At 29.4% G+C, this 22,407-nt stretch overlaps 7 protein-coding genes across 9 annotated transcripts; 4 read left to right on the forward strand and 3 right to left on the reverse strand.

Annotated features, from left to right (window-relative positions):
* Positions 1-79: 79 nt before the first annotated feature.
* Positions 80-3,989, forward strand: LOC139098029 (myotubularin-related protein 10-B). Of its 2 annotated transcripts, none has more exons than XM_070650140.1 (6): positions 80-183; positions 1,036-1,087; positions 1,147-1,319; positions 1,476-1,762; positions 1,971-3,276; positions 3,366-3,989. In XM_070650140.1, the coding sequence occupies exons 1-6, from the start codon at positions 145-147 to the stop codon at positions 3,765-3,767; spliced, it is 2,259 nt and encodes a 752-aa protein (XP_070506241.1). In that variant the 5' UTR covers positions 80-144; the 3' UTR covers positions 3,768-3,989. The 2 variants fall into 2 exon arrangements, with proteins under 2 accessions (XP_070506241.1, XP_070506240.1); XM_070650139.1 differs by lacking the exon at positions 80-183 and adding an exon at positions 599-839.
* A 143-nt stretch (positions 3,990-4,132) lies between these two features.
* Positions 4,133-8,055, reverse strand: EDTP (Egg-derived tyrosine phosphatase). 2 transcript variants are annotated; one of them, XM_070650410.1, is made up of 9 exons: positions 7,846-8,055; positions 7,011-7,255; positions 6,453-6,883; positions 6,133-6,351; positions 5,955-6,062; positions 5,766-5,892; positions 5,410-5,616; positions 5,253-5,351; positions 4,133-5,194 (listed from the first exon to the last, which is right to left on the reverse strand). In XM_070650410.1, the coding sequence occupies exons 1-9, from the start codon at positions 7,933-7,935 to the stop codon at positions 4,681-4,683; spliced, it is 2,040 nt and encodes a 679-aa protein (XP_070506511.1). In that variant the 5' UTR covers positions 7,936-8,055; the 3' UTR covers positions 4,133-4,680. The 2 variants fall into 2 exon arrangements, with proteins under 2 accessions (XP_070506511.1, XP_070506510.1); XM_070650409.1 differs by having other exon boundaries at positions 5,410-5,631.
* Positions 8,056-8,447: 392 nt separating this feature from the next.
* LOC139098050 (glyoxal reductase-like) lies at positions 8,448-10,035 on the forward strand. The gene is made up of 3 exons (XM_070650168.1): positions 8,448-8,585; positions 8,659-8,847; positions 8,904-10,035. Exons 1-3 carry the CDS (start codon positions 8,534-8,536, stop codon positions 9,530-9,532), a joined length of 870 nt encoding a protein of 289 aa, XP_070506269.1. The 5' UTR covers positions 8,448-8,533; the 3' UTR covers positions 9,533-10,035.
* Positions 9,896-10,889, forward strand: LOC139098458 (glyoxal reductase-like; the record flags this gene model as incomplete). Its single annotated transcript, XM_070650674.1, has 2 exons — positions 9,896-10,130; positions 10,186-10,889. Coding segments are annotated over 2 exons (867 nt in total), but the record flags the coding sequence as incomplete, so codon positions are not given.
* A 79-nt stretch (positions 10,890-10,968) lies between these two features.
* LOC139098459 (odorant receptor 94b-like) lies at positions 10,969-12,087 on the reverse strand. Its single transcript, XM_070650675.1, has one exon. It carries the CDS (start codon positions 12,085-12,087, stop codon positions 10,969-10,971), a length of 1,119 nt encoding a protein of 372 aa, XP_070506776.1.
* A 1,037-nt stretch (positions 12,088-13,124) lies between these two features.
* Positions 13,125-14,240, reverse strand: LOC139098460 (odorant receptor 94b-like). The gene has a single exon (XM_070650676.1). The coding sequence runs from the start codon at positions 14,238-14,240 to the stop codon at positions 13,125-13,127; it is 1,116 nt and encodes a 371-aa protein (XP_070506777.1).
* Positions 14,241-15,030: 790 nt separating this feature from the next.
* On the forward strand, positions 15,031-17,669 carry LOC139098048 (WD and tetratricopeptide repeats protein 1-like). The gene is given in 6 exon segments (XM_070650166.1): positions 15,031-15,154; positions 15,296-16,274; positions 16,276-16,693; positions 16,769-16,895; positions 16,955-17,112; positions 17,171-17,669. Coding segments are annotated over 5 exon segments (1,797 nt in total). The 5' UTR covers positions 15,031-15,154; positions 15,296-15,309; the 3' UTR covers positions 17,300-17,669.
* Positions 17,670-22,407: the final 4,738 nt, after the last annotated feature.

Consider the following 22,407-nt stretch of genomic DNA (forward strand, 5'->3'; position numbering starts at 1 on the left):
GTTATCTCTTATTGTCCTTGAGTATTTTTTATCAAAACACACAAAACATTGACCTTCTTTTACTGTTTTTATTTACTTTTAATTCTTGAGTATTGCACCTAAAATAATTAATTAAATTAGCGTATTTATGTAGATTTAAGATAGATGAATTTCTTCCCATTCACTAGAATTGTAACAGGAGAGGTACGTAAAGTTAATTTTAATAATTTTTTTGACATAAATCCAATTTGGGTATTTCTTGTTCCAATGAGAATCTTATCAGAAAGCTTCATATCAATCGCTTGTGTAAAGTCGGCTTAATTAATTAAAATAGATATTTGTGGGACTAATCAATGGAGATTAAAACAAAAATTTAATTTAATTATTTTTGTCTAGAGATAAAAGTTTCGCGCGCAATTTTTGAGAATTTAACGGAAAATTTGAATTTTTGGAATTGTTAGGTTTTGAATTACACAAATAAACATTTGTATTGTTTTGAAATAACAATTGTACAGTTTTGAAAAGCTAGAAATTTTCAAGTGAATTTAATTAAACAAAAAAAAGAAACGAAATTGATGATTCTTATTACAGTGAAGTGATTAACATTTTCTGAATAAATTTCCACATTCAGTCCCATAAATCAGGGGGACGAACAATTTGATTATTTTTGTTTTTGAAAAGAAGAAAAGAACATTGAGAAAAGTTTTTGTTGAAATAATTAAAAAATGTACTATAATATTGAGTAAATAGTACAGTTAAGTGCAATTACATTAGATTAACTTTTAATACTTTGACAAATGCTTTAAATTATGACTGAAAGTGGAGCAAAAAAGCAAAATTTCAAAAGTTACATAGTTGAGGTAATTTTTTATTTTATATTTTGTCTTTAAATGTTTATTAATTCCATAGATAGTGCATTCTTTATATAGTTGACTAGCAAAAGCATCAATTAACCTACTGCTTTATAGAATTATTCATATCAGTGTAATTAAAAGGAGGTCATTTTGTACATAAATATTGATTTTTCTGTATTTTTCTTTTTATTTCAACTTCCAGAGTATAGAAACGGCTGAAGATGCAACCTTTTATGATCCAGAATTTCTTCATGGTAAACTACATAAATCACATTATTTCATTCATAATTAAACTATATTTGATATATTGCAGGCGAGTTGGAAGTTGCAAGAGCTAAAAATGTCACTATGTATATTGCCCAGAAGATTAAGGCACAAACGAAAAAAGCCCAGAAACCTCCCAATAAAAAGCGAATGGGACTACTGATAATCACTAATTTTCGGCTATGCTTTGTTGCTTTGGAAGAAAGCCATAAGGGATATAAGGTAAATAAATAAATACAGTATTAAAAGTTTTATAGCACCAATTATTTTCATTCTGTTAAGGTATGTGGGCACTAAAATATGTCCTAATACATTACACAGAGCGATAAAAAAAATGATTATTTGCGTTACACATAAATTTTTTTGTACATATTACAGAGATCGCCACCATATCAAGAAAATGCTTTCTTGTCAAAATATGACATCACATTATCAAATATGGATGAGATATATGCGTATACTGATAAAAAACATAAACTAGTTATTCCTCAAAATAAGAATGCTTCAAAAATAGATGCGATTCGAATATTATGCAAGAATTTTCGCATGATTACATTCGATTTTAGCGAGAATTGTGAAGTAGGAAGAGGAAAATACATTGCCGATGCCCTTTTGCAATTTGCTTTTCCGACGCGACACAATTTGCTTTTTATGTATCATTTTAGGTGAGCTATTTTTCACTTAAGCATAGACTTTTAATTCTAATTGGATTGATCGTCGTTTTACTTTAAATTGATCTGTTTAACTGTCATTTTAAATTCAAATTTTTGCTTGTTTGCTTTTGAAGGGGAAGAAGCTTGAAATTTGAATTTCTAATTACGGTTAAAATTTAAATTTCCGAATAAGCTCTAATGCAAATATTTTAATTCACAGAGAACAGTATTACAATGCATCACGAAGTATTCGGTCGTTTAATGAAGAGAATGATTGGACACAAGAATTACAACGTTGTGGTATATCTAGTCAGAATGGTGCTTGGCGAGTTCTTACACGACAATCTCCGGAAAGTGATGCACTGCCTAGATGCTTTGTTGTTCCACGACATTTGTCAGATGAAAAGTATTTTGACTTATGTAGATCTTTTCGTTGTAAGAGAGCTGCTGTTTGGGTATGGAGTTTAGAAAATGCGTCACTCCTTCGCATGGCTGATTTATTACCAGAACTATTAAATAATCCAAAGGAAGTAATGCATTCAAATGATAATTTGATGCTTGAGCACATAAGAATGTGTGCAAATTTAAAGTGTCCACCACATTGTGTTGAATTGTCGAAAGGACTTCCATCAATTCAAGATGTTCAACAAAGTTATTTACGTTTAAGAGCATTATGTTCACCAGCAAGTGATCGAGATCTAACAACACAAGACGAAAAGTTCTTATCACATGTTGAGAAAACTTGTTGGCTACTGTACGTTTCATTATGTATTAAAACGGCTAATGAATGTGCGAAAAATTTACAAAATGGTGAATCTGTTGTACTTCAGGAATTTGAAGGTCGCGATATGAGTTGCGTAATCTCGAGTCTAATTCAAGTAATACTCGATCCAACAAGCCGTACAATTCATGGCTTTCAAGTACTAATACAAAAAGAATGGGTTGCTTTAGGACATCCGTTCTGTGATCGAATGGGACATGTCTATAATAAGCATGCAGAACGTTCACCACTGTTTTTACTATTTTTGGATTGTGTATGGCAAGTTCTTCAACAATTTCCAGATGCTTTTGAATATTCAGAAATTTTTTTGACAACTCTTTGGGATACAGTTTTTATACCGATTTTTGATACATTCCAATTTAATTCTGAGGCTGATCGATTGCAAGCTGTTAAAGAAGAGAAGCTCGTCTTGCGACCTGTTTGGGATTGGGGTGAAATGTTTTACGAAAAAGATGTTGCAATGTTCGTAAATCCACTTTATAAAAAGCCACAAATGAGTGAACAGGAAATTGAAAATAATCGCAAATCTAGATTGCCGCCTAGTGCTTTGAAATTGCCTGGCATGGATATATTGCCAAAAAATCCAAAACAACGATTCTCATTGCAACCGGGAAAAGTAGTTGACACAGAAACACATCTCTTACGGCCTTCGCAAGTCTTATCTCATACTGCTGAATCGCCACCAAAGAAATTAGAGACTATGAAGCCTTCCACTTCATCTGCATCAGCTCCTTCCACTGATAAGGTAATAATTTGAATTTTTAACGGTTTTTTAATTTTTGAATAATTATTTGAATCTAAAATAATCGTTAAATTTAAATTGTTTATTTGCAGAGCAAGTATTTGAAACCGAGCCATCACTTAATGGATTTGGAAATATTTTCGCAATGCTACTTTAGATTTATGCCACTTTTAGAAATCGCTCAAGGAGGCTCTGTCCAAAGTGATTTGTGTAATCGAGTAATCCTCAATAAGATATACAAATATCAAAAAGCAATTGAAACTGATAATTTCACTGATCTTCCACCCGAAGAGCCAGAACAGCCAGTAGAGATTGATGAATATGATTTGAATAGTAGTGGTGTTGCACCTAGTTATAAGCAAAGAGTTCCTGTTGTCAACTCATTCTTTCCATTTTCATATTATGACGATGGTGGCTTAGATAACACCAATTTAAATGAAATACTTTTATACAATTCAATGTCTGAAGGATCGGTGCTTGACATTGACATGTGAGATGCCTAAAAAAATCAATTTTTTTTGTAAATTTTTTCACTACGTTTTCCTGCATCATACATTTTTTCTCTTTTTTTGTTGCAACATTGAGTAAATTTTATAGTTTAAGCAAACGATATGCCACATGTTGTAAGAATAGTATTTTTCGTCAAATAGATTAATCGTTACACAAATAGTGCTTCAAAAAAATTGATAATTAACACAGCATTATTACTATTATTATTATTACTATTGAAAAAAAAATAAATGCTTATATTAAACAAAGAAAAATCTTTTATCAATTTAAATACACAATTTTTTTTTTCGATAACAAAAAGAAAAGATTTATTTTCTCTTTAAATCATTGAAAACAGAATTTATATAAATCCTCTTTATGTCACAATATATTATATAATTTATTTCGAAATATCATTATGGAACACTTTGTTGGTTTCTTTTTGTTGGCCACAGTTTTGATTTTGATAGGACATTTACGTTGAACGTTTATCGTCAATTAAATAATTTTCAATTTTGATTCTTTTGTGATGGACTTTTAACGGAATTTTGAAATTCAAATTTTAACGGTTTTCAAAAATTCAAATTTTCAAAACTGAATTTTTGTCAAAAAATTTCAAATTTAGAAGAACTGTTGAACATTCAATTGAAAAATATATTAATCCATCACAGTATAATTTTTATGCCTTTAAACAAATTCAAATTCATTGAATGGAAATGGAAATAATGCTCCAAAAAACAGAAACAACATAAAATATAATACCTTAACGAAAATTTAAAATTTAATTAAAATGTAAAAGTTATAAAAAAAAGAAAAAAGGATTTAACGATAACAGGTTAGTCTTATCAAAATTGCAATAACTTTTGGACGTCTTTAATATGGTATTTTTTTGATTTCATTATTTTCCCACAACTACTCTCAAATTGGAGTCCTCTGCGTCGTTAATCCAACTTTCTCAGCAAAATTTCCTAATAATGATCCCAAAGCCGAATCGGGACCGTTTTTAAATTTATATCCAATCGTTGAGCTATAACAATTGTAAAATAACGTTCGGACTGAATTTAATCGTTCTCGTCTCTCAAAATAATCGTTGGCAGTAAAACAATCATCATCAACAATTGTACTAGGTTCATTCGATAAACCGTTAATTGTCGGTGTGCTGCCACTGCTATTCTGTTGAGTTGTTGAACACATATTCGTCTGACTTGATGCATTATTGATTGATGTATTGTTATTATTTGGATTCATTAATGGATGATGATTATACTCATTTATGACAACGATGTTTGAGTCTTGACTTCTTAAACTTCCCGTTCCACTTATCATTTGCCAACTTCCAACTGATACACTCGATGTTGATTCTTGTCTCTGTCGATGATTCTTATTCTCTGTATTTGCCCCTGATATCTTTGGAACTGACATTGGACTTGTCCTGCAAGCATACAATTTTATTAAGAATTATGAATTTTTAACGGATTTTGAATTTTTACCTCCTTTGCAGTTGAGGTGAAACATTTAGCATATTTGTTACACTTTCGACTGATGAAAAAAGGGTGAAACTGTTATTTCCATCTGACCCTTGAACCCAGCTGTAATTGGAACATAATATGTAATCATCATAAGGCTTAATCTTTCATTTTGTCTTACCCATTCGCATTGTTGTCATCATGTGCTCCATTCGAAGACGTTGCCAAATTCTGATCTTGTTGACTTCGAGCACTGCATGTTGAGTTTAATGATATACTAGACCCTCGACTATCACCATCAAAAAGCATTCCATCAAATACATCACTATCTGTTCGTATCACTCCTATTGAACTACTTCCACTACTACTTTGCTTGCTACTTCGGAATCTAAAATAATGATGACTGATTGATAGGTTTTGTATTTAAATAACAAACTCTGAGTGCAATCAATATTTGAGATATGTCTATGCATTTTCAAATCTTGTAACTTGGATGTTGTCATGAAAAATGCACCAAAAAATAACTAATTAAATTACCTCTGTGCAGCAATCGAGTATTCGTCTTCCATTAAATATTTGAGAGCATAGAAACAAAAGAAAAATATCTCCTCGCCCTTCTGTATTCTATCAGGTAAATTGTGACCAAAAAGGAACCAATCGTAAGCTAAATCGACATAAAGAAATGTTACAATTAATTTGGATGAGATAAGACAAAGAGATAATTACCTATAGTAAAATATAATATTTGCATAGGATTTAAAGACTGATGAATGACACCGTCTGCCCATAATGAAAGCCTTAACAAAGAAACAAACAAAGGTGTCCGATCCCATCCTAAAAATATCAACAATCAAAAAAATATCAGTAAGTCATTCATTAAAATAAATAAATGATAAGAGCATACCCGAAATACAATGTATAAGCAATCCAGAACTGTTGTCTTGTATATATTTCAGCAACAGTTTCATGTAATTTTGTGTTATTTGAACAAGATCCCAAGTTCTGTACTTCTCCCAATCAATGTTAATCTGAGATGATACACTGTCTTCAGGCACACAAAGTTCAGCATCATTAGCCTTTTGTGACCAATCAAAAAGCAGACCGCCACCAGAATAATTATTGCCTAAAAAGTAAATTAAATTGAGTTCAATTCGTTTCGGTTCACTTAAAATTTAAATTTCAATTTATCGTTATTTTTTAAATTTGAAATGACGGTTGACTTACTTCGAAATTTTTCGAAGAACTCACAGCCTGGATAAGGCAATGAAACCAGGTTAAAATCTTGATATCGTTTCTCCTTATCGACCTTCTCTGATGACGTTACGTTCACCATATATTTCACTTTTTTCTTCTCGACCATGAGGTCAACTATAGTTTCTACATTAAGCGCTCTCAACAATTTAATGTCTTGACTTCGTACACGATCATAAAGCCAATTTCTTTCCTCGGAATACGTTGTATCATCTTGATTGAGTGATGATTCTTGTGCCTCGTAGGCGTCATCATCGAGTGGTGGCTTTACGGTCGAATTTTCACCTAAAAAATAATCAATCCCACTACGAGTAAACATTTCAGCACCGCCAGAAAGTGTCGCTGAACGACAAATATATTTTCCGCGATATAATATTACAGGCATCGGAAATCGTCCACGACATCTGAAAAAGTAATTTGTAATAAATTTTTTTTTTTAATTTCTTTTTTCATTGACATATACGTAGTATTATCTGTATGGCGCTTAAAATGTTGTAATCTGTAAGTACAATTGTGTATATTATAACTTACCGCGCGATGCGAGCTTTATTGATAAGATCCCTTAGTTTATTCGCATCGTATATACTTTCGTAAATCGTTTCTTGTCGATTTGTATTTGAATTATTTATTGGATTATTAATATGTTGATGCTCATATTCTGGTATAAGAATTGATGATGGATATCTTGATGATAGTTCTCCTAGATTATTTGATATTTCCACAACATTATAGTCTATTTTCATCAAAACCAAACATTTTTGCATAATATCATTTGTCTAAAAGTAGATAAAATAAAATTGCTATTTTTATTGGTCATGCACAGATGGACATACTGTTGGCAAGTTAGTAAGTCATGCAATTAAATGTTGGATAATGAGTAATAATTGTTTGATAATATTTCGGGTCAATCAGCATGAATATTGATAAAAGAAGAAGATTGTCAACAAACAGCCTATCTTATGCAGCATATCATGTGGAAATGTTATGTTTACAGGCAAGCGATAGTGCCACATTATCATAGTAGAAATGAAAAGTTTACTTTTGACCCAATTTCTTTTTTTTCTCACATTGAAATTCACTGTAAATGCTCATTTCCGGCATTCCTCAACATCCAATTTGGACATAATACAGTAGAAATTTTGTGTCTAAATTGTTTCATTCTGTTTGTCTTTGTTATAAATTAATTTTATTGCGTAGAATCCTTAAAATTTAAATTATTGCTATTTTCACGGGATTAACTATTATTATCAAACATGTTTGAATTAATTGCATTACTTCACTAAAATAAACTTAATCATATACACTAATCCACTGCCAAACAAAGGATTTTCATGAGAAATATTGAAAAATTTGTGAAAATTCTTACATTTGTTGAATTGTCGTTGGCTTTATAATAATTTTTTGCAAATAACTCGAGCAAATTTTGTATATCCTGATGCAATATTTCCGCGTTCATTTTTACAACACATTTATGATATTTTCACTATAATTAATGAGCTGGGTAAAAATGAATTTTAAAGTTTTTTTCAAAACAATGCGAATGACAGTAAAATTCGTGTGTATACCTTCTTTTCTAAACTTTTTGTAGAGTTTTATTTAATATATTTCACTTTGGGCTGTTGGCTGTCCTGTATGCTGTTTAATAATCTGATTATAATAGAACTTGTAGCAATTAGGCACTGCAGAGGTTGTATGAAAACCGTTTTTTCTTTATTCTTTTTAAAATAATACTGAGATGATACAACTTTTTAATTTAAAAGCGGCGACTTCTCTGAAGAGATAAAATTCATTTTAAATTCTATAAAATCGTTTAAAATCTTTTATTTTAAAATAAATTGTACAATTTTAGAACATTAAAATAAGCAATAATCAGGAAAGGAATGTGAAATGCGCTCTAAAATCTAACAACTTTACTTTAAAAGCTAAGCTTTCTTGTTAAATTTTTTCAAATACTTTTTCACCGTTAATAAAATTTGCGCACCCGAAATAAAACCAAGTCGTAAAAAGTTTGTTTACAAATACATTTTAATTAAATTATATAGTTAAACAGTATTATGGCTGAAGAATTTACATTAAATACTGGCTATAAGATTCCAATGATTGGATGTAAGGAGAAAATATCATCTATCAACATGAAATTGATGCTTTAATTAATATTTTTACACGTTTTTATTTCAAGTGGGAACTTATTTGATAAAAGGAACTGATTTTACGGATAAAGTCGTAGATGAAGCACTCGGTGCTGGTTATCGTCTGTTTGATACCGCTCATATGTACAATAATGAAAAGTATTTAGGCGCTGCATTCAAGAAAATGTTAGAAAAGCATAACTTGAAACGTGAAGATATTTTTATTACTACAAAATTTGGTATGCATATTGCATGACATCCAGTTTTTAAAATAATCAAATTTATTCATTGACAGTTCCATCAACTGATTATAAAACTGAAGAAGACTATCATAAATTAGTTCAAGAGTCGTTAAAGAATTTACAAGTAGACTATTTGGACATGATGCTACTTCACTGGCCCGGAGTTTATGGATTATCTAATAGGTCCAAGGATGTGATTACATACAGGCACAATGCATGGAAAGCATTATCTAAGTTCAAGGAACAAGGCTTAATCAGATCAATTGGGGTTTCAAACTTTTTAATTCGTCATTTAGAGGAACTGAAGAAAGAATGTGAAGTGATTCCGGCATTAAATCAAGTTGAGTACCATCCACTATGCTTCGATTTGGAGCTACTTGATTATTGTAAGAAGAACGGAATTTTATTGCAAGCTTATTCATCTTTGGGAACCAGTGGTGATCGATCATTGAGAAATCATAGTGTCGTGAAAGATGTTGCAAAGGAACTTGATAAATCTACATCACAGGTTTTGTTACGATGGGCAATCTTAAGAGATGTTGCTATCATTCCAAAAGCAAGTTCAAGAGATCACTTGGTTGACAATATGAACTTAGACTTTGACATTCCAAAGAATTTAATGGATACTTTAGATAATATGGGGGAAGAAAGATTAGATTGGAATCCACATGATGTGATTTAAATTAATATTATTAAATTATGCAGGATACACAAAATTTTTAAATTTATCTTGACATTTCAAAATTGAAAACCTTACAACAGATAAAATTACAAACATTTGACAGGTTTTAAAACATTTTTTTAATTATTGGTCATTTGATGCTGTAAAATAGATTTATGAACAATCCATGTTTTGCAAAAGAACGCTAAAAATATGTTAATAATATTAAAAGTCTACTAATTAAAAGATAATTAATTCTACAAATAAACATGCTGTTGAAGTTAATTTTATTAATTTTTATTGGCTTAAAATGCTCGATAGCTAGTCCCTTTACATTGAATACGGGTTTTAAGATACCACAGATTGGATGTGAGTAGGAAATAACTTAAATCAACTATAATTAACTTTGAAAAACGTTTTATAAATACAGTAGGAACATATTTGATCAAAGGAACTGAATTTACAAACCAAGTCATTGATGATGCACTATCAGTTGGATATCGATTATTTGACACAGCTGAAAACTATAGAAATGAAGAATTTTTAGGCTTAGCATTTAAAAAATCATTTGCGAAATACAATCTGACAAGAAAGGATATCTTCATAACTTCTAAATTCGGTAAGTAGATCTAAAATCTACAATTCACACATTCTTACCTCTGCTTCATCTACAGAACCATCAATTGAATATAAAACTGAAGATGATTATCTAAGAATAGTAAATGAATCCCTTAGAAAACTTCAAACTGACTATTTAGACTTGATGCTTATTCATTGGCCTGGAATCGAAGGACTACCAGATAATTCAACGGATGTCTTAAAGTACAGACATGAAGCATGGAAAGCTTTATCAAAATTCAAGGAGCAAGGCTTAATAAAGTCCATTGGAGTGTCAAACTTTATAATTCGTCATTTAGAGGATTTAAAAACAGTTAGTGATGTAGTTCCCGCAGTAAATCAAGTCGAATTTCATCCACTTTGTTATGATTTGGAGCTCCTTGATTATTGCAGAAGAAATGGAATTTTGTTACAAGCTTACTCATCATTAGGAACAAGTGGCATCAGTTCACTAAGAAATCATGAAACTGTTATGAAGATTGCACAGGATTTAAATAGATCATCGTCTCAAGTTCTCTTACGATGGGCAAATGTGAGAGACATCGCAATTATTCCAAAATCTAGTTCAAGAAAACATTTATTGGAAAATATTAATTTAGACTTTGATATTCCAAATGAGGTAATGCAGGAATTAGACAGCTTGTGGACTAACGAAAGATTCGATTTGGATCCAAATGATGTCATTTAAGCTTACTTTATTCGCATTGAAAACAATACAACAGCAAAACATCCTTAAAGCTCAAAATATGTTCCAAAACAATACAACAGCATAATTTAGTAACATTTGTAAGGTTTTTAACTTTTTAAACTTAACAAAATTAAAGATCTAAAACAGCAAATTAATTTGTTCTCTTAAAAACACTAAACAGTGAATATGCTGAGTTACAGATTGTTCCAAAATTAGCCAAATCAATTTTCACAATTCCAAATGCGACAATTTTTATCGGTTCCTTTGAATGTTCCATGATAAAGGAAATAATTTTTCTTGTTTCTTTATCCTCATACATCCATTCAGAATGAAATAAAGCGTCGGAAATTTTATCATATGCAAGCTTTAATTCAGTTCCATAATAGCATGGTATAAAGATTTGTGAGACCATTGCCATCATATAGGATGTAAATTTCGTTATTAAATCAACGTCTTTAGGAAAAACTAGCATTGTTAAGGCAAAGCTTGATGTGCATAAAATTACAGATGAAAATAATCCTTGAATGAAAATTACGACGGAAAAAATATTCTCAGTTTTGCGGACGAGCTCAATTACTTTTAATTGATAGTGAATACAAGTAATCAGTTCCTTTTTGTTGTCAAATATCTTCTTTCCATTAACAACTTTCTGCTTCTTTATAGCTTGTAATCTATCAGCGATATTCTCAAACAAGGCAATATAATATGCAATAAATAAAACAGGCATCATGTCCATCATTACATTTGCTGTTGAATATAATACAGTTCCAATCCATTGATAGAATGCTGATATGTAGTATAAAGTAGGAACTTCTAAGCTGTATGGAAACCACATTGGATATGCCAGGCGGTCAGAAAAGAATGGAATAAAGCCTGCATAAAATACAGTGAAGAATGTTGCTGCCCAATACATTTTCAGAAGCTTGTATGCCTTGTTAACATGATTCTTATAAGATTCGGGAGTTCCGTAATGCTCAATGCATTGCCTTAGTTCTCGAAAGTTTGCTTCCAATTTGTCAATTTGGAAAAATACATTGATTGATTTCACACTACACACTAAATAGGTACAGAAGGATGACGACTGATCTGCAAAATCGATGATGTCCGAGACATTTACGATATACATTCCCATCATAAATGTAAATGCATAGATGAATATAAACTGCATAAACATAGCATAGGCTAGATAATACACAGAATCATCCTTCTTTACCCAAATTCCAAGAAATTTTGTTAATTTTAGTGGAATTTTGAAAAATCCTATATCCATTGTGAACAATTGCTTTTTAATTTCACTTATTAACTGCTTGACACCTCCTATTAAACTGCTTAATGACTTTATTAGTCATGTCCTTTTATATCTAATTAGTTTTGGAACTAATTGAATATCTAAACGATTGAATTTGAACCTTATTGCTTCAAGCATGTTAGACAGTTACTGTCAAAGAATTTATTTTTGATTGATTCATAAAAAGTTTGCCTTCCTCAGTTTTCGAATTGTTATGAAAGCTATTAATAATTTACAATTTGACCAGAGTATGACATTTAGCTACTTCTGAATCGAAAAAGCTAATTGGAATTTAAAATTTTTAACGGTTTTCAAATGTTTGAATTTAGTATAATCAACTAGAACCATGCAAATGTTTTGATAAGAGGAATTAATTTGTAAGGTTCTGAAAAATTCAAAATTCTGTTTAAATTGTTATCTCAGACACACAGAATAGGTCCATGCTGTATCTGTATGTCTGTCAAAAATTTATATCCGTCATTTCCGAATGAACCCCTTATTTTTCCAGAGAACGAACCCGAAAATTTGCTTAAATCACATACAAATGAATATTTTCTAGCTTAAAAAGTTTAAAATTTCCTAGTTTATTATTGATGAGCTGAATGTCTAAAACTTTGTCATTTTAAAATGTTTCTGGTGATGTTCCACACATTTCATAATAAAGTGATTTTTTGATTGACGATGAAAATTTTATGCAATTTTCGCTTTGTTTTAGAACTTTAAATTCTATGGTAGTCTATGATTTATTTATAAATTTAGTATTTACAACCATCAAAGGATTAATACAGAGGATACCATGTATTAAAGCATCAAAACGGAGCAAGGCTATTTGATTTACCTATATCTAAAACTGTACAACAGTATTTCCAAGAAACAATTGTAACGTTTTGAACAGGATGCTTAAAAATATAAATAAAATAAATAAAACCTAATTATTTCAACTTTATTTCATCATTAAAATACCCAATACATCACATAATTATCTGTTTTTCCATAACAAATCATTTAATTCTATATCCCTAACGAGTTCTCCTTAAAACACTGAAAAGTGAATAAGCTGAATTACAAATGGAACCAAAATTGGTCAAATCAATCTTCACAAATCCAATAGCCACAATTCTCATTGGTGTCTTTGAATTTTCCATAACAAACTCAACAATTTTCCTGAATTCTCTATCTTCATACATCCAATCACAGTGAAATAAGGTAACAGCAATTCTGTCATAAGTCAATCTCAGCTTAGTTCCATAAAAGCATGGAATAAATATTTGACTAGTCATGGACGCCATATAGGTTGTCAATTTCATGAATATGCTTGCATCTTCAGGAAGATGAACCATTGTCAGTGCGAAAGAGATCATGCACAGGATGATTGATGAGAACAAGCCTTGCACAAATATTATAAATGAAAACATTTTTTCAATCTTCCTGACAAGCTTGATGACCGTCTGCTGATATTTGATGCAAATAAGCAGTTCCTTTTTGTTATCAATTCTCTCCTCACTTCCTTCATCCTGCTTTGTGATTAGTTCCAATCGATCACCAATGTGCTCAAACATGGCAATGAAATACGACATAAATAAAACAGGAATCATGTCCATCATGACATTTGCTGCTGAGTAACAGATTGTTCCAATCCATTGATAGAATACAGACATGTAGAAAAGGAATCGATTGTCTAAGTTGTATGGGAACCACATTGGGTATGCAAGTCTACCCGAAAAGAATGGAATAAAGCCACCGAAAAAAACTGTTGTAAAAGAAGCGACCCAAAAGAACTTAACAAACATATTTGCTTGTTGGATGTGCTTTTTGTAGGATTTATCAAGTCCAAATTCATCAATGCAATCCTTTAATTCATCAAAAAGGTCAACTAAGTCATCAATTTGGATGTAAATGTTTATGCACTTGAATGTACACACAAGATACGTGAAGAAGTAAGATGACTGATCCGCAAAGTCTAAAACTCCTGTAACATCAATTATGTACATTCCCATGAGGAATGTGAATGCATATGTGAATAGAAATTGCATGATGACTGAGTATATAATGTAGTAAATCGAGGAATCCTTTGTTATCCAAACTCCATTGAACTTGAGGACCATCAGTGGAATTTTAAATACGTCTATATCCATTATGAGCTTCCTAATTTTCACCTGTTAATTGCTTCAATTTAATTTCTAAACTGATAATTACTATTCCTCTGTCTGCTCTTTTATATCCATTTCTCAGTAACAAGAAGGATTAAAATTGAAAAAAACTTTTCAGTCAATAGCTTTGAATAATTTTCATTTTGGATGAAAGGTTACGGATTGAAATTTTAAATTGAGATTTTAAACAGAAATGTTTATTGATTGGTTATTAAAAGCTCAAGACAAAGTTTTGAGCTTTTTGAAAACAATACAACAGCAAATTAGTCTCATTTAATAAACATTTGTATTGTTTTATGTCAGATTTGAAAAAACATTTGTAATGTTCTGTTGTGTTTGAGAGTCATTTGAATGGTTTTCAAATTAAATGAAGGAACTGTTGGCCAATTTGTGGCTATTTACATATTACGTAACAGAAAACAATGATTTCTTAGACCTCCTCCTCCTCCTCCTCTCTTCCTTACAAATTTCCCAGCTTAAGTTGTAAAACAATCCCATTCTATTTTGAAGTCATTCATTATTCATGTATGAGTAATATGTCAAAACAACTAAATTTTCCAAGGAAATTCATGAAAATTTTATGACATATTTTTCTTTCAATCATTTAAGTCTTTGGATAAAAATAGAAAAATTAAAGATCATAGTAAACGGTGAAAATATTTTTGAAATTTTAATTTGACTGATTGTTGCATAACACAATTAATTCACAAGAATTGGACACTCGAATATAGATTTCTGATAGAAAGTAAACACAATTTTGTAGTGCTACATCCTTGCTGTTTATTTCAAAACAAAGTTCTTCTTCTCTCCAAATTTTTGATATTTTAAAAGATTTTAAGGATGATAATCAACATCTAATCGAAGAACATAGTTATTTTTTAGAACATTGAAAAGTGAAGGTACGAAATCACGAAGGAATTGACCAGCAAAGCATGATAAAATTGATTTAAAAATATTTTCTATTTTTATAAAATTTTTATTAGATTTTTCTGATGAGTTTGCTTAATATTAACTACAATGTACGTGTATTTTAATTACAGATCATAAAAAAAATATGAATTTAATTGAAATCTTGAGAAATCGTGAGATTAATAACAAGAACATCCAGTTGAAAAATCTTCAAACTTTTGATACATTTATTGACCGATTGGATTTACAAAAGAAATTACATGGACATGATGGATGCGTAAATTGTTTAGAATTTAATACAAAAGGAAATATATTGGCATCAGCAAGTGATGATCTACAGGTTTTCTTATGGGATCCTTATCGAAATAAAGCTATAACTAGCTTTCAAACGCCACATAGAGGAAATATATTTTCAGTCAAGTTCCTTCCAAAAAGTAATGATAATCAAATTGTCACTGGTGCTGCTGATCATTGTTTGTTCGCCTACGATCTTCATCATCCAGAAGATCCAATCTTTAAATGTCGTTGTCATCAGTCGAGAGTTAAAAGAATCGCTGTTGCACCGGAATTGCCTTCAGTTTTCTTCTCGTCATCTGAAGATGGAAGTATCTTTCAAATTGATTTACGTGAGCCACACACATGTCATTCCGATGCCAAAATTGTTTTGATTGATTTGAAAAATCATCAAGAATATGTGGAAACAAAATGTGTTGCTGTAAATCCACGAAGACCAGAACAGATTGCTATTGGCTGTAATGATTGTTATGCTCGTATTTATGATCGCCGAATGATATCATTGATGCAAAATGGAAGTGATGGAGTTGATAATTTAACAAAGGATTGTGTGCAATATTATGCACCAGGACATCTTCAAAATCTCACAGACAACGCTAATAAAACCATTACATATGTGACTTTTAGTCCAAATGGAAATGAATTGCTTGTTAATTATGGTGCAGAACAAATTTATTTGTTTGACATTGATAAAGCAGAACAGCCAGTTTACCTAAATTTGCCACGATTACCTCCTGAACCTGTTCCAAAATCACCGTAATGAAGAATGATCAAAAAAGCTGATTCCATTAATTGCTTGTTAGCAGAACAAATTTATTTGTTTGACTTCAGGCAATGAGCTTTTAGAATATGAAAATTATATTCAAGCTATTCGAAAGTATACAGAAGCTATACAAATTGCACCAAATAATCCAGTCCTTTATCTCAATCGTGCAACAGCATTAATGCGTAGAAAATATCTTGGTGATGTTTATGAGGCATTACGTGATTGTCATCGTGCTTTACATTTAGATCCACATTATATCAAAGCTCACTTCCGATTAGCTCGATCACTTTATGAGATTAATCAATTGACACTCAGTAACGACTGCTTGAGAGAACTTAAAATGAGATTTGCATCACATGAAACTGATCAGAGTGTAAGAATGTTAGAACAAGATATTAATCAAGCATTGAGTAATCGTGCAACGCCTAGTCGTGACTCAAACCCTGAAAAATTATCAGAAAAAGAACTTGTAAGTGTATTTTATGATAACAAAATGTTTTTGCCGGTCATTCTAATTGATTGATGTCTATCTTGTCAATTTTAGTACTGGAGAAATGCAGCAAAAGACTATAGTCAACGATACATTGGTCATTGTAATACGAAAACTGATATTAAGGAAGCAAATTTCTTTGGACAAAATGGGGAATTTATTGTGGCTGGATCTGATGATGGTAACTGCCTGTGATTCCTTGTTGGTTCTATAGATTATACAACTACTTTTTACTTCCAGGAAACTTTTACATGTGGGAAAGAAAGACTAACATTTTGAGAGGGGTTTATAAGTCAGATAAAGCAATTGTTAATTGTGTACAGCCCCATCCGACACTTCCTTTAATTGCAACGTCTGGCATTGATCATGAGATATCACTTTGGAGTCCAAGGACTTCAGTAAGCATTGAATTTTCAATTTTTCCTATTTATACTCAAACATTATCAATTTTTTCAGAACGAATCAGAAAAGTGCAAAGTGGAATCAAATCTTGTGGATAATTTAGTTGCCGAGAATCAAGGTCACATGCAGAATGATTCATTTGAATTTGGTATCGGTCCTGACAGCATCTGTCGTGCAAGTTAAATAATCCATAATGGAAAAAATGTGATAAAAGATTGATGGAAATGGAAGCTGAGATTTATACTAAGGTTTAATCTATAAACGATGTTTATTAATTTTTTTGTTTTTATTTTAAAGTGTTTAGGACATTTATTTTGAGTATATCGTTTATTCCTTTTAATGGATTATGTAACATTTATGTAGAGAAATCAATTAGTAATAATGAATTCTTATAAATGCTGTTTTTCATTAATTTTCAACATATTCAATATATTATGAAACGATTTGTGATCGTTGGAAGTTTAATAACTGTATAAACTGATAAAAAAATATGTAATAACAAATCCCTTTTGTTGCACTTCTATTAATTAATAAACTGTAACTAAGAAATATATATCTAATTTATATATTAATAGTTAAGCTGAGCTCTATCTATTGTGGATGAAGGTAGATAGGTGAGATATCAAACTTCAATTAACTAAGACGGTTTTGTAACGGTAAATAAGATTTTCAATTCAAATTAGAGCGAATTCGTATTTTATTTCCCTTCAAATTTGTAGTTTTACATCCCTTAATTGCTGCAAAGTTCATTATTATTTTCATTTACAATTTAACCTTCGACCTAACAAGATGTATCAGTGAGTAATTGCATATTTAGTTATATATTGGAACTTATCAGACTATGATTCAGACGTTTATTAGGTAAATATAGTAAAATTTTCGATTATATTTGCTTTGGAGATTACTTACTGCACTATTGACATATCAAAGGTTATATTTGACTCTTGATTTACAAATTGGAATTTAAGTTATCATCATCAGTAAATAATTACAACTAAAACATAAATATCAAGAAGAAAACAAGCAATTTATATATTTATAATTTTTTATTCATCTGTTTATGTTTTGAATTGTATTTTAATTTTCACTTTCATTAACTTAACAAGCAATTACATCAGTTATCATAAACTAATTTTTACGCTTTGTCTACTACTTATGGCAAATTTCAATTTTATATTATTGCATTCCATCCACTTATCCCTGTCATATTATTGAAAATTGCCATCGACATAATTTAACTTCCTTTCTTTCCTTAAAGCGTCACACAACACATTTTAGTCATCTATTTTACATCAATAAATTTTTGTTTATTTTACTTCATCTCATTGAACTATTTAAAATTAATTAGTATATATCAATAATTATCGACTAAGTATTTATCATGTTTTTTAAGTTATTCTCTTCATTTTTACTTAATTATTTTCTTAAATTTTTTGTTTCAAAAAAGGCACACCTCAATTTCTTGCTCATTTATGCAAAAGAAGGAAAACAAAATTTTTTGCCTATTTAAATAATTTAGTTTCTTGTGGAAGAATATCTTTTTTTTGGAAGTTATCTTTAAATTTTACATGAGTGGGCTTTTCTTCTGCTCTCAATAACTTATAGATTGATGATAATTTTAAGTAAAAAGCTAGTTTGAAACACTTTTGTTTTGTTAAGTCATTCACCTATGATGACCAAATATTGGAAGGATTTTAGGTTCTACAATGTGAAGACATAGAGGGCAATAGGTAAAGCCTCTCACTAACCAAGGAAAGAGGTTTTAAGCGTGTTGTTGACGACGATCAATCTTTATGATTTATTCTAGTCAATTTAAGTACAACCGTTTATGGAATAAGCATTAGAAAGTCCACTTCATGTAAAATTGAGTCAGGTTTTGTAGATTTTAAATTATTTTGGTATATATGGAAGTAGTTTGCCCAATTTATTGGAGATAGCTTTGTGCTTTTAGGGAAGGACTTTGGCTTTGTGCTCAGTTTTCGACAAATTTACACTGAAAATGAAAATTAAAATCTTTGGATTTGATCTAAAAAATGAATTGAATTTAAAAATCAATTAAAAATTTGAAAATTGCAAGTTAAAAATAATAAAAAATCATAAATTTTCTTCAAATTAACTTTATTAATTTTTTTTTGTTCATTCTTTCTTATTTTGATAATTTTGATTACAAAATAATAAAATTAAGTGTGAGACTTAAGCTCATTAATCTAAGTTCTTTTTTTTTTCAAAAATAAAAATAATAAATCTAAAAAATTCAAAATAAAATTAAAATTTTTTATCAAAAAATCTCTAAGTTAAACTAATCGAGAGGGAAAAAAGTAAATTTAATGAATAATGTAAAATTTAATTAAGGCAAATATTTAAATTTTTACTTAGAAATAATCTAATTGCTAAAAATTAACATTTTTTGTGGTAAATTGTTTATTCCTTATGCAGTGAATGGCTGATAATGGCATTTTATTTACATAAAAGTATATTGTAAAAAAGGTTAACCTAAAATAAATTGTTGAAAATTGAACCAAAATTCAACAAAATAATTAAAAATTTTGTGCATTAAAACACTTTCAAGAGAATTCACTGGGCACAAGTTTGTCTTGAACTTTTACAGAGTTAGTTAATTAATTAAATTTAGCATTGGGCATTTTAAGGTAATCATATTTCATTTTTTTTTTTTTTATAAATTTCAAATATTTTTTTCTTAATATTTTTGAAAAATTCTATCACACAAAGGAAGCTGAAATTTAAGAGAAAAAAATTCTTTTTTTAAAAAATATTTTTCAGCTCACAATCATTTTTTTTTTGTTTTTCATTTTCTAAGTTACGACAAATGAGATTCAAATTGCTTTTATGTTGATTTTTTTTTTTTCAAACTCTACTAATTTTTGTTTATATCCTTATATAATTTTCTAATTTTTCAATAGGTATATTTTGTATCAAATCAAAAAATATAAAAAATGCTTTTTTTAGTTTGCTAAAATTATTCCATTAAATGGTAGATTAAATTTCTTTTTAAGTACAAATTCAAAATTAAAGTTTTTGAAATATTGATTTATCTAGAATTTTTGAGAATTTTAGGGATTGTTATGGATCAATTCAATCCATAACAATCTCCAAAATCTCTTTAAACTCAAAATAAGACAAACTTTTCAAATCCGAGCTTTTATCTTTAAAAAGCTCTTCAAATTAATTAAAATTCAATGATTCCTTGAATACTAAAAAAATCTTTACATTAAATAATTGCAACAGTAATGAAATTTATCTTTTCTCATTTTTTTAAAACTTCTGCTCCATTCACAAAATTCTATTCTTCCATTTATAAAATATATCATTTTGAAAATATATATAAAAAAAATCTTTTTTTAAAAAAAATAATATTAAAAAACATATAAACGGAATATTGGTAACAATGCATTATCAATGGTGCTTTTCTTCCGACTATTGAAAGTAACTTTAAATCTGACAAATAATTGACACAGAAGTATTTATATGTATACAGTAAAAAAAGTGACACGACCTCTGCACGATTTTCTATAAATTCTTGGATGACGTATAGTTTGGGTTGATTACTAAAAAATTTGGATGTTTGGTTTGTTTTTGAAACTTTTTTAGAAAAATCTCTAATAAAACTAATGAATTTGAACTGCAGATGATTTGCAACAGCTTAAGGATTTTACTTTGCTTTAATTAAGCATTAAATCACCTTAATTAAAGTAGAATTCAAAGCTTAATTTGATAAAACCTCTTTTGCAATTGTTTGAAAATTGTAAACAAATTGAAGGTCAAGCAACTACGATCAAAAAATGAATTTCAAAAATAGTTTGACCGTTATGGATTTCAATAACAAACAAAGTCCAAATTCTTAAGTAATCACCCAATTGTATAACAAAGTATCAAAAAACATTTTTTTTTTTATTTTGGAAGTTTCAATGGAAAACTTTTCTGTTCACATTCGTGTAATTTCAGTTCATTCTTGTTGTAAATGATTGAAAAAAAAGGCATGAAAAAAAAACTTTTGCATGTAAGTTTTTTTAAAGGATGAGTAGGAAAAAAAGTACAAACAAACAAGAAAGGAAATTGGAAGATTCATGTGCAAAAGTGCCTATGAATGAAATGAAATAAGTCAAAAAAGAAAGAAAATTTCTTTCCGATTTGTTTGATCAATGTCTGATGGTAAACAAATATTTGAAAAATAATGAAAAAAATAAAATAGAATTGTATAGTATTGAACATGTAAATCGTGGTATATAGGCGTGTTACTGCAAATTGAGGAAGACAGAAAACAAATTGATTTCGAAACTATAAACTTTTTTTTTTTGTTGCCTTTCATTCTCGACAAGTTTATTTTCAGCAGTTAAAACTTGAAAACCGTGAATTTTTCTAAAAAATAAAGTTCTTTTTTTTTGTTGCTCGTATACGCGCGAGAAATCTCAAAAAATTCAATTTTCTATGAAAAATCGTGATTGTTTTAAAATATTCTGTATACTAGTGTGTTTTTTTTTTCAAGTTAGTTTTCCAATATCAATCTACAAAATGGGATAAAACAGTTTTTCTCTTTTTTTTTGTTTATATATCTCATCTAAGAGCTTTTTTAAAAGCTTTGCAAAGCTCATCACTAAAATATTTTCATTTATTTTTATAAATATCTTTTGTTTAATTTGTTTTCAATTGCGATGCTTTAAAAGGGTGGGTTGTAGGTGTAACATTTTGATGCTTATTGCCTTATTTGCTTCAAAATTTCCTTTTGTTTATAAGCATCAAAATCCTTACACATGTAAAATATCAATCAAATTTTCTGGGAATATCAATTCCTTTAAAAACCAAATTATCTGGTTAATTTCTGATTATTTTGAGGTAGTTGTGATTATAATTGTTTCGGTTTGACACAAAATTCATGTAGATTGAAGGTTATGGATGTCAAATTAAGGTCAAAAATTTGTGTTTTACAAAATGTAATTTGATATATCTTATTATTCAAAGCTTGTACTTGTTGAAGGTGTTATTTCAAGGACTAGTGATAAAATTTCAATTGACTTTCTGCTGTATAAGTTTGAAAAACTTTTTTTGAGTGATTTGAAAATTCAAAATATTGAAAATTCAAAGAATTGAAAATTTAACCTTCAAATTCCAAAAATTCATCCTTAACCTTCATCCAACAACATTATGTGCATTCTTATTATCAATTTGTCGTGACTATTATTGTTAATTCGTGATTTTACACGGGATTCATTAAAAAAAAAAAACTTTTCATTTCAAATGAAATTTATAATCCATTATTGCCATTAATAACATGT

Source organism: Chironomus tepperi, unplaced genomic scaffold (genome assembly GCF_022539635.2).
Source record: "Chironomus tepperi strain 1889 unplaced genomic scaffold, CSIRO-AGI_Ctep_v1 contig_445, whole genome shotgun sequence".
Taxonomy (NCBI): domain Eukaryota; kingdom Metazoa; phylum Arthropoda; class Insecta; order Diptera; family Chironomidae; genus Chironomus; species Chironomus tepperi.

Excerpts from the sequence above, each read along its gene's own strand:
- LOC139098029 (XM_070650139.1), top strand. The coding sequence starts at position 789 with ATGACTGAAAGTGGAGCAAAAAAGCAAAATTTCAAAAGTTACATAGTT. Across the intron at positions 1,088-1,146 it reads TGATCCAGAATTTCTTCATG|GCGAGTTGGAAGTTGCAAGA; the intron begins GTAAACTACATA and ends GATATATTGCAG. Across the intron at positions 3,277-3,365 it reads CAGCTCCTTCCACTGATAAG|AGCAAGTATTTGAAACCGAG; the intron begins GTAATAATTTGA and ends GTTTATTTGCAG.
- EDTP (XM_070650409.1), bottom strand. The coding sequence starts at position 7,935 with ATGAACGCGGAAATATTGCATCAGGATATACAAAATTTGCTCGAGTTA. Across the intron at positions 6,884-7,010 it reads AATAAAGCTCGCATCGCGCG|ATGTCGTGGACGATTTCCGA; the intron begins GTAAGTTATAAT and ends TTACTTTTTCAG. Across the intron at positions 5,632-5,765 it reads TACTCGATTGCTGCACAGAG|TCATCATTATTTTAGATTCC; the intron begins GTAATTTAATTA and ends CCTATCAATCAG.
- LOC139098050 (XM_070650168.1), top strand. The coding sequence starts at position 8,534 with ATGGCTGAAGAATTTACATTAAATACTGGCTATAAGATTCCAATGATT. Across the intron at positions 8,586-8,658 it reads TAAGATTCCAATGATTGGAT|TGGGAACTTATTTGATAAAA; the intron begins GTAAGGAGAAAA and ends TTTTATTTCAAG. Across the intron at positions 8,848-8,903 it reads TTTTATTACTACAAAATTTG|TTCCATCAACTGATTATAAA; the intron begins GTATGCATATTG and ends ATTCATTGACAG.
- LOC139098459 (XM_070650675.1), bottom strand. The coding sequence starts at position 12,087 with ATGGATATAGGATTTTTCAAAATTCCACTAAAATTAACAAAATTTCTT.
- LOC139098460 (XM_070650676.1), bottom strand. The coding sequence starts at position 14,240 with ATGGATATAGACGTATTTAAAATTCCACTGATGGTCCTCAAGTTCAAT.